General features: G+C 33.0%; 1 protein-coding gene across 1 annotated transcript; it reads left to right on the top strand.

The window, feature by feature from the left end:
- The first annotated feature begins 655 nt into the window (after nt 1–655).
- LOC143235659 (CAP-Gly domain-containing linker protein 1 homolog) lies at nt 656–10,321 on the top strand. Its single transcript, XM_076473882.1, has 8 exons — nt 656–730; nt 2,590–2,641; nt 3,487–3,591; nt 4,059–4,114; nt 5,349–5,454; nt 7,725–7,867; nt 9,647–9,766; nt 10,220–10,321. The coding sequence occupies exons 1-8, from the start codon at nt 656–658 to the stop codon at nt 10,319–10,321; spliced, it is 759 nt and encodes a 252-aa protein (XP_076329997.1).
- Nucleotides 10,322–10,682: the final 361 nt, after the last annotated feature.

Genomic DNA, 10,682 nt, shown 5'->3' with positions numbered 1-10,682 from the left:
TCAACGTGATCAAATTTAATAGGTCAAGGTTTATAACTATTGTTGTTCAAGGGGGATGGGGGGACTATACAATTTCCAACAAGATAATATACACCTCTCCTCCCATATAGTGAATACGGTGTTAAAATAGGCTCTCAATAGTGGGAATGATTTTCAATAACTTCTCGTCATGCCGTCTCAAACGCATGTGTGTGTGATTAACGTGGTGAACCCCAAACCACGTGTAAAGTTACCTGCATTTAGAAAACTGATTACTTTTACTGTGACCATTTTTGAACGTATTATACGAATATTATTCTCTTTCAACATAACTCCAGTTACGACAGAAAGTGTTCGTACACCCTTCGTCCCGAGTAGTTTTTTGCTCATAACTTAAAAAGTGTCACGATAAGTCTAATAGAAGTATAATATATTACAAATATTTTACTAACACACACCTACATAAATTATTATGTGAATTAAACCACAAATAAACTGATTGAGATGTGCAAGAAAGCATGTAGATAATTCCTTTACCTATTGGAAGAGAGTATTCTTTGGTCAGACGAGACTAACATCGAACTTTTCCGCCACAATGATGTTCGCTATATTTTCCGTAAGAAGGGAGCACGAAATCTTCCAAAGAACACCGTCCCTACACTTAAACACGGTGATCATGCTATGGGGTTTCTTCAGCTCTTCTGGTGTAGGCAGCCGTCACCGCGCCAACGGAATCATGAAAAAGAGAAGAGTACGTTGAAAATTAGCCACTTATATCAAGAATGATGCTCGGAACTTGCGGCTTGGGCGTCGTTGGATCTTCCAGCACGACAATGGCCCTAAGCACACATCGAAATATGTGCAATCCTAGTTGCAGAGGATCCATACAAGCGTTCTGGTATGGCCATCGCAGTCACCCGATCTCAACCCAATTGAAAACGTTTGGCATGAGTTCAAGACCAGGGTTCATCAGCGTCATCCGAAAAACTTGCAAGAATTGGAGGCCTTCTGTAAAGAAGAATGGAAGAAAATACTAGTCGTACTGTCAAACAGTCATGGAGGGCTATGAGGAGTGATTGCGCCAAGTAATTCACCTGAAAGGCTGCACATCTGACCATTAAAGTAGACGCATGAACACTTTCTGCCCCTCCTATGTTTCGTTATTTGTTTATAAACAGTTTATTTGTCGCTCAATTTACATAAAATTTATGTAGATGTGTGTTAGTATAATATTTATAATATAATCTTGAAACTTTTTAAGTTATGAGTAAAAAACTACTCTGGACACAGGGGTACGGAACACTTTCTATCGTAACTGTAATATTTTATAATATTTATTAAAAAATCAAAAAACCAGCATTTTTAAGTCTCATAACTAAAATGTATATTTTTTAAAAGTAAAATATGTCTATTCATTACGAACTTTACAGCATGTAAGTAACTGAGGAATTATAATTTTTTCAAACCAAAATCAAGGAACATTATTATCACGAGAAGGAAAATCGTAAACGCAGACAAGAAATTACGAACTCGTGTCTAAAGTTTAAACTTTAAAAATCTTTATAACAATTTAATAATAAATTCACATTGTGCTAAACGAAGTATAATAATAAGGTGGAGCAACGGCAATAATTATAAACTTTTCTAATGTGCTTAAAGAAACTTACTATTGTTGCTGAGGCTCCACGAGCAAACTGTGCTTAAGTGACAACAATTGCAAACGTTTCTAATAATGTACTTAAAGAAACTCACCATTGTTCCCTAGGCTCCACCAGTAAACAGTGCTTAAATGACAATATTTATAATAATGTGTTTAAAGAAACTTACCATTGTTGCTAAGGCTCCACCAGTAAACAGTGCTCAAATGCCAACAATTACAAACGTTTCTCGTAATGTGCTTAAAGAAACTTACCATTGTTACTGAGGCTTTACCAGTAAACAATGCTTAAATGACAACATTTATAATAATGTGCTTAAAGAAACTTACCATTGTTGCTGAGGTTCCACTAGTAAACAGAAATTGTAAGAACTTACGAATTAAAGGAAATAAATACTAATAATAATTAAATCATCAAATATCTATAAGTTAAAGGGAATACTTTTAAATTGAGTAGAAAAACTTTGCACTTATACATACCTGAAACGGTATATTGCATTATTTGAATTTGATATATGGTATTTTTTAATGTTTGTGCAAATCTTGAAACCTAACGAACAACAGCACTGTCAAAGTTATTCGTTAACTGTGTACTGGCCAATTAACCGTCGTTTCGTTGAATGTAGCCAGCAGTAAGATTTTTATTTGATGTAGATAAGAGTTGCAACAAAACTAGCAATATAATTCAACAATAATAATTTCCATTATTCAAGTGTTTATTCGTTTTTATGTTTGAAAACTTAGCTTAATGCATAATAAAATTTCTCACCTGTTCTATTCGAAAAATTACCTCTCCCCATAAAAAAAGAAATAGATTAGGTACCGTGAATTCTATACTTTTGAATTCGTGTGACATTATTTAACATGTGTTATTATTTTTGTAATAATTTCTTAATTATTTATTATTTACATGCTTGTTAATTGTTAATCGTTGTCATTTTTGTTATTTTCAGTTGGATGCGTTGTCCCACTCAAGCACTTTATTGGAATGGAGAGCTCAGCAAAGTATGTTGGTTGAATATTTTCGTTGTATGAAGTTATTATTACGAAACTGAAGCACCCGCTTCAAAGACGCCCGCGGAAATTTATCCAGGGTGCGGTGATATTGTGAAATGAATAGAAACTCATGTAAATATGCTGAATGAAGAAATAATTGTGTTTCTGAAAAATTGTCTGAGTTTATGTACTTTGATTTTACATTCCGAAGTACAGAGATCTTGATTTTAGTCGCCAGAGTGTACAGATTTTAAATTTAGTTTCCGGAATGTATAGGATAAGAGTTTGACGTGTGTATATGTTCAATAATATGAACAGGTGGTGAGGGAGCTCGACTCGTAATATGAGGGTTGCGGGTTCGAATCCCCGTCACATCAAACATGCCTGCCATTTTAGCCATAGGGGCGTTATAAATTGATGTTCAATCCCACCATTCGTTGGTAAAAAAGTAACCCAAGACTTGGCTGTGGGTGGTGATGACTAGTTGCCATCTCTCTAGTCTTACACTGCTGAATTAGGAATGATTAGCGCAGAAAGCCCTCGTGTAGCGTTGCGAAAATATCAAAACCAAGCAAACCTGCTTTAATAAATATAGTTTCTTTTGCTTCCCTTCCCCACTGTGACTGAAATAAGAGACGATGCATGTACATTAAATTTGTCTGTTTTTGTACTTTCTTAATATTTCTATGAATTAAAAATAATAAAAAAACTTCATTTTGCATTCTTACACTATTGACACTACCCTATCTGCTCGCGCCCGACAGTATGCGAAACGTTGGACTAGATTATAAAAATCGCAAAACGATAAGAATTTGAAAATATAGAGCTATCAAAGACACTGTTCTTTTATCTAGGCGATTGCGGAACGCAATTAGAACAACTGAGGCGAAACCGTGCGGAGGAAATACAAGAACCGGATTCGAAGCTGACAACAACGCACAAAGAAGAGACCGAAACGTGTAAGTTTTCTTCGAAATAGTCACATTACAGTCATTCTCAGTATAAGATAAATCTAATGTCTGTTACGAACATTTAGATGGATAGCAGTTAATTTTGAGTTTATAGTATATTTTAGGAGAGTTAGAGCTAACAAAATGAAACAAAAGATCGCACAATGGATTATCTCTTATCTGCCCATTGACTCACAAACTGTGAGCCGCTGGTTCAAATCTAAATCATCGAACATGCTTGTTCTTTGAATTGTGTGTTCGATATAAAGAGACAATCAATTGCACTATCCGTTGGTGAAAGAATTATCCAAGAATTAGTTGTGGTTAGTATAGATCTATTTGCTTCTTCTGTTTTCGTTATTATAAATCTTGTAAGCTTAATATCTTAGAGTAAATGGAATTACAGATACTTTAAGTCACTATATTTCGGTTGAAGTAAAATGTGTGTCAACAGCAACAACTATTATTTATTTTAGTGGACTTTAACCACCATGAAGAATTTAGAAAATTACGAGCTGAGTATGACAAAGAGGTGAGTTTAATAACACTTTCAAAGTTACTGATTTCTCGTTACCAATCAAAATGAAATTCTTAAACATATTCGTTTTCTTAAATTTTCTTTTGATACTTCACTGTTCGAACACAACAGATGTTAATCTAAAAACATTTGTAGAACACCAGTTTGAGTATTTAGGCTTAATTTAACGAAGTTGGTTTCATTATTTAGGCTTAAGATAATGAAGTAGGTTTGATAGATGTAACTTGTGTCTGTTCTTCGTTTTTAATTCCCGTCACACCAAACATCCTCTATCTTTCAACCATGTGAGCGTTATAATGTTACGATTAATGTCACTATTCGTTGTTAAAAGAGTAGCTCAAGAGTTGTCGGTGGACGATGATGACTAGCAGCCTTCCTTCTTGTCTTACACTGCTATATTAAGGACGATTAGCACAGATAGCCCTCGTGTAGCTTTGCACAGAATTCGAAACCAATCAAAACCATTATTAATTTATTCAATTTAATTCATTTTTGTAAAATTTTGTTGTTTTTTTTCGGAATATGATTTAATCGTTCGAACAAATGAAAAAAGTTTTTTACTTGGACACCACAATTACGTCTTCACTTTCAAAAACTTCAATTTATATAGAAGGAGCTTTGAACCAGTTAAAGCATTAGCCTGGTATAAAAGCTGTTTTTTAGACCATGTTCTAACAATGATAACTAATAATTTTGTAAGACAAAGAGAACTTACGAATTGTGACTCGATTTGAATTTATATTTTAGAGTTTATTTAGTGTTATCGTTTTAGTTCCTATGAAGTTGACTTAATGAAAGAACCGCGATCTAAAGTTGTAAACATATCCTCAAAAATTGGTTAGGCCTGGCGTGGCCAGGTGAAAGGCTCTCGACGAGTAATCCGAGGGTCGTGATTTCCAATTCCGTCACACCAAACACGCTCGCCTTGTCAGCTGTGGGAATTCACTTATAACGCCCCACAGCTGACAAGGCCACTATTCGTTCGTAAAAGAGTAGCCAAAGAGTTAGCGGTGGATAGTGAAGACTAGCTGCCTTCACTAAAGTAAGGGACAGCCAGCGCAGATAACCCTGGTGTAGCTTTGTGCGAAATAAAATGATAAATGTGGTTACTAAAAACTTTAGTGGCGTCATCTGTTGTTTTAAAATACAAGCAACAAAACCTATTATTTATGATTAAAAAAACACTTGATAGAAGTTTTAATGAATTGCATTTCGTATTTTCCTGAAGATTGAAGACCTGAAAAATACTCATGCTCAGTCTGTTAGAGATGCCGAGAACGAGAACACTGAAGTAGTTGCAGCTTTGAAAGTACATCATAATCTTCGAATTGAAGGTAACCTTTGTTTATATTCAAACTTAAACACTTCTGTGCAATTAAACTCATAAAGTATTGTTCTTGTGAATTAAAGGATCAAATACCACAGAGCTACCTCTCATAATATTGTTTTTCCTTTCAAATTCTACTCTCCTTATAAATAGAAAAGGAAGAATGTATTAGGTTAACATATTTAATGCATCGTTTTAAAAATAGAAATATCAGTATAGGTAGGAAGGTTTTATGCGTCATTGTGTTAATTTATTGGTACATATTTATGTTTATGATGGAGACTTTTTAGATCAAAAATTAAAAGACATAAATAATAAGTCATGTATCCAAATATCGAAACACATTTCAGATTTCTAACAGCAGTTGGGAATAAAACATTAATTAGCTAGTTCGGCAGCATAATGCAGAGTAATAAGTTCACAGAACATCACCTAGTGGTTATTAAATGCACTAAAATGGTTTTTTTGGCAGATTTGCTCTCTTATCTAACAACGCATTATTGTTGTTGTTGACTGTTATTTTAAGATTATTTCACAAGAATAGTAAATTTTACTTAATGTCTGTGATATATAAGTACTTATTATTATTCTTGGGCTCCAATTATTTCATTCTTATTTCGTTTCCGTTTTGGGGTTTCTTTTATACATCTGTTGCTGACATTCACAGGTTCCTGATGTGTTTATGTTGACTTTATTTTCATTCATTGGTTTTTATGTTTACATGTGGAATCTTTTTTCATTCATTGGTTTCCAATGCTTTTCATATTTTGTTTTATGAATTATTATACCTGGCATGGCCAAGTGGTTAAGGCACTAAACTCGTAATCTGAGTGTCATGGGTTCAAATTGCCCTTTAGCCATGAGGACATTATAACATCACAGTCAATCTCACTTCTCGTTGATAAAAAGAGTTGCCCAAAAGTTGGCAGTGGGTGGTGATGAATAGCTACCTTTTCTCTACGCTGCTACATCAGGGATGATTAGCACAGAGCGCCCTCATGTATCTTTGCACAAAATTCTAAACAAACCAATTATTAAATATTGTTTTCTGATATTACTCCAGTTTTAGTTTTTATTTTTGATTTTCTTGGTTAATTTTCATGGTGTGTGGAAATTTTCTAATGGTTTTTTAAAGGATCATTATTTACATTATTTGCCATTATTTATTATTATTTATATTATTTACGTAACTTATAATTATTTTCTTTAGCATCTGTTTGAAAGTTTTGTATTTTTTGTCTTCATTTGTACATTAATTGTACCTCATTGACACTTGTAGATATATATGCAAGTTTTTCTCAGTGGAATTCTAAGTGTTTTCATTTTGTTCTTGCTTTCTCTTCCTAATCTTTAGTCGGAAATCACAGAAATTTTTATTTATGACTCATAATGGCAAGTTGGATATTAGGATTAATTATTTGTATTATTAATGACACTTTTGACTGTTGGTAAAAATGTTGAAAGTCTATTCGTAAATTTCAAAATTATGAAGAGTATTTTCAAAAAGTGAGCTACGAGTAACCATTCCTTCAGCTGATATCAATCATATTTGTTGTCAGTAACTATACCTTCAGTTAACATCAGTCATGTGCTGTCAGTAGCCATTCTTTCAGTTGAAATCAGTCATATTTGTTGTCAGTAACCATTCCTTTAATTGAAATCATTCATATTTGTTGTCAGTAACTATTATTTCAGTTGACATCAGTCATATTTGTTGTCAGTAACCATTCTTTCATTTGAAATTAGTCATATTTCTTGTCAGTAACCATTCTTTCAGTTAACATTGGCCATATTTGTTGTCAGTAACCATTCCTTCATTTGAAATCAGCCATACTTGTCAGTAACCATTTCTTCAGTTAATGTTAGCCATATTTCTTGTAAGTAACTGTTCGTTTAGTTAGCACCAGTTACATCGTAACTCATTCTTTCCAGATCCAGAGAAAATCTGAAGTTAGGTCTGAATAATGATTAATTTCTGTTAGGTGTGTCAGCTAAAATACATACTTTTGAATGAAAATCTTAGTAGTACTGAGTTTTACATTTGTATAGCATAGAATCCTTACTATATCACTGGAGAGGAAAAGGTTTTGCTGTCTGTTACAGCTTTGTTAGATTTATGAAACATCAATTAAACATTAGCTATATTCAAATAATGTTAATGGTTAGGTACAAGGTTTAAAGCAAATGCAAAAAGACAAAAATTTATATCGAGATGGCTTTTGTCATGGCTGTGTTTGTTGAGTAGTTCTGCTATATCTTTGTGTTTTTTTTCAATAGAATTAGAGAAAGACTTTGCAAAGCAGATGCAACTGGCTTCAGAGAGCAATGAGAAAGCTGTAAAGATCTTAAAGCAGCAGCTACAAGACCTACAGAAGCAGATGGAAAGCAGTCTGCATGGAGACACCAACATGAAATTACAGGTATGACCCGCTACTGGTATCTGACTACTATAACAGGGCTCTCAGTGGTTCAGTGATAATTTTGCAGGCTTATAACACTAAAAATTGGGTTTTATCACCTGTGATGGACAGATCGCAACTGGCTCATTGTGTAGAATAGGAAATATAGATTGATACATGAGATAGGCACTTAGAAGAACATATTTAAACAACGACAGTATTAAACCAATAATAATAATGATAACATACAACTTTAGTTCATAAAATTAGAAAGTTCATTTTCAACACTTTATCTGGATGTGTTTTATTTTTTCAACTGATTACCAATTTTGTGGAAACAATACTAAAATTATTTCAACTTTCCTACTTTCAAGTAAGTATGTCAAAAATATTTCTATGGCTTAATTTTCTGTTTTCTTCAAATAAAAGATATTCCATATTATTAACTTTTCTATTTTAAACTTGTTTTTTTAAGAAAATCTTATAAGCAACATGGCATAAATAGAATATATAATTTTCGAAAATCAACTTGTATGTTCTGGTAAGTGTTTTTTTGTTGGTTTTTTTAAGAATGACTTCCATTTCATTCTCCAGTATGTAGTATTTGTCTTTATAAACTGAAATTGTTTATAACCAAAACCAGGACTTTAGAAATAGGTAAACTTCATCACCATTGAGTCTTAACAAAAGCGTGATAGATGAGACTCATTGTCGTTTAACTTGGTCAAACACCAACCCGGCCCGACATGGCCAAACGTGTTAAGGCGTGCGACTCGTAATCTGAGGGTCGCGGGTTCGCATCTCGGTCGCGCCAAACATGCTCGCCTTTTCATCCATAGGGGTGTTGTAAGGTGACGGTCAATCCCACTATTCGTTGGTAAAAGAGTAGCCCAAAAGTTGGCGGTGGGTGGTGATGACTAACTGCCTTCCCTCTAGTCTTACACTGCTAAATTAGGGACGGCTGGCACAGATAGCCCTCGAGTAGCTTTATGCGAAATTCAAAAACAAGCACCAACCCAGTAATGATATTATTTTTTTCATTTGATCATTTTAATGCCCTCTAGTGGAGTAATTTTATGAAAGAGATACAATTCTAGAAATTTTCTGATGTGACAAGCTAATGTTTACTAAAAGATTCATTTTTTTCTGCACTAAATAATGGAATAATTTTAACACCTGTGCATATTAATAATTTTATAACCCTACCCAAAAAAAACAACAAACAAAAAACACTCAAATAAAGTAAATGGATTTATCTGAAGAAAACACTTAAATTTTTGGTATTGTATTTAATGTTTAATCTGGTTTGATATGTTAATATCATTAGTGAGTTGTAATGTGTTTAAAACAAAAAATAAAACACACTAATATGAAGTGTAATACACTAACTCATGGATGATTATATTATTACTTACATATAAATGTATGAGAGAAGAAGCAAGAATGTTTGTTTGATTTTTTATGAATATTTGCACTAAGCAACAAAAGGGCTAATTGGTCTAGTGATCCCCAACTCTGAACTGATAAACTTGAAGTATAGAAGATAGTCAATTACTAGGCTACTCTAATATAATATAAGCATATAATTATCAAACTTATAATGCACCAATGGCACAATAAAACGAGATCTTGCAGCAACTGACTGCAAACTGTAGACTTTTGGATTGACAATAACGAACCATTTAGCCACTCACTACTAACTCGTCCAAAATAAAAACACATCTGTGAGAGTAAAACTACATCATCAAATATACTAATTGTTATACGTGTTGAAATAAAAAGAATACACTTTCTTCGCAGAGGATTCTTGATGAGAAATGTTATCTTGAGAAAGAAGTAGAAAGCCTTCAAACTGTGCTGGAGTTCAAGGTTGCAGATATACATCGCCTTCGTAAAGAAAACCTGGAAATGCAGAAAGAGGTTATTTTACTTTTTATTGTATTTTTTTTGCAGTATTTATTTAGGCTCTAAGTATCTAAAAAAAGTATAGACAGCTATACTACAGTATTGGATTGTGTTAAGAAACAAAGTCTCACATTGTTAGGGTTAAATAGTGATCTAGACTTATTATAATAATATTATAAACAATGTAAACATAGTTAAACAAAATAGTTAACCATTACAATCAAATGGCTATGTAGATTCATTACCTATGTAAGTATAGTCAAATAAAAAACAACATATTGTTAGGATTAGTGAACCGTATAGACTTGTTTCATTATTCGAGACTATATATCTGTTGTTAAAACTCACTATCATATTGTTAGGATCAAAGAGCCATCTTTTAGAATTGTTACATCATTATAGAATATGTAAACAAATTTATTTGTTTATATTTCAAATTAAAGTTTATTTTTTTTATTAAATCACTAGTTAGATAAGTTACCATCTGCAAAACGAGAGATAGAGAAGCTGAAGGCAAGAAATGAAGATTTACGAGCTATGTTGGATGAAAAGGTTCGAACTGAGAGGTAATTGGAGTTCCAGCAACTAGACGACTGCTAAGTCCAAAGTGAACTAAATCATTTGAAGTTGTGATCAAATACGATTACCAGTTTACAGGTTAACTGTAAACGTATGACCAAACAGCAAACAACACAATCATAATTAAGGAGTGTCTTCTCATTCTCCTGATTTAATTCCAAGTTTATTTGCATTGATATCGTTATTGCTTGTACAGTTATTGTTAAAACTAAATTAAAACAACAATGATTTATAAGAACCTTTTAAGATTTTAATTTGATATTACGTGTTATTGCTTTCTTCTTGACACAAAAAGCTGGTGCCAGCTGTTGTTATTCATTTAGTGTAACTGTGTAGTGAACTACATTTTCCT

The sequence above is a fragment of the Tachypleus tridentatus genome, chromosome 12 (genome assembly GCF_004210375.1).
Source record: "Tachypleus tridentatus isolate NWPU-2018 chromosome 12, ASM421037v1, whole genome shotgun sequence".
NCBI lineage: Eukaryota > Metazoa > Arthropoda > Merostomata > Xiphosura > Limulidae > Tachypleus > Tachypleus tridentatus.
The sequence above is the reverse complement of the archived record's forward strand: the minus strand, read 5'-3'. Positions and strand labels throughout refer to the sequence as shown.

What these genes read in the sequence shown, in the direction of transcription:
- LOC143235659 (XM_076473882.1), top strand. Translation starts at nt 656, where the DNA reads ATGCTATGGGGTTTCTTCAGCTCTTCTGGTGTAGGCAGCCGTCACCGC. An exon ending in ACACCAACATGAAATTACAG is followed by an intron (nt 7,868 to 9,646) that starts GTATGACCCGCT and finishes CTTTCTTCGCAG; the next exon opens with AGGATTCTTGATGAGAAATG. An exon ending in ACCTGGAAATGCAGAAAGAG is followed by an intron (nt 9,767 to 10,219) that starts GTTATTTTACTT and finishes TTAAATCACTAG; the next exon opens with TTAGATAAGTTACCATCTGC.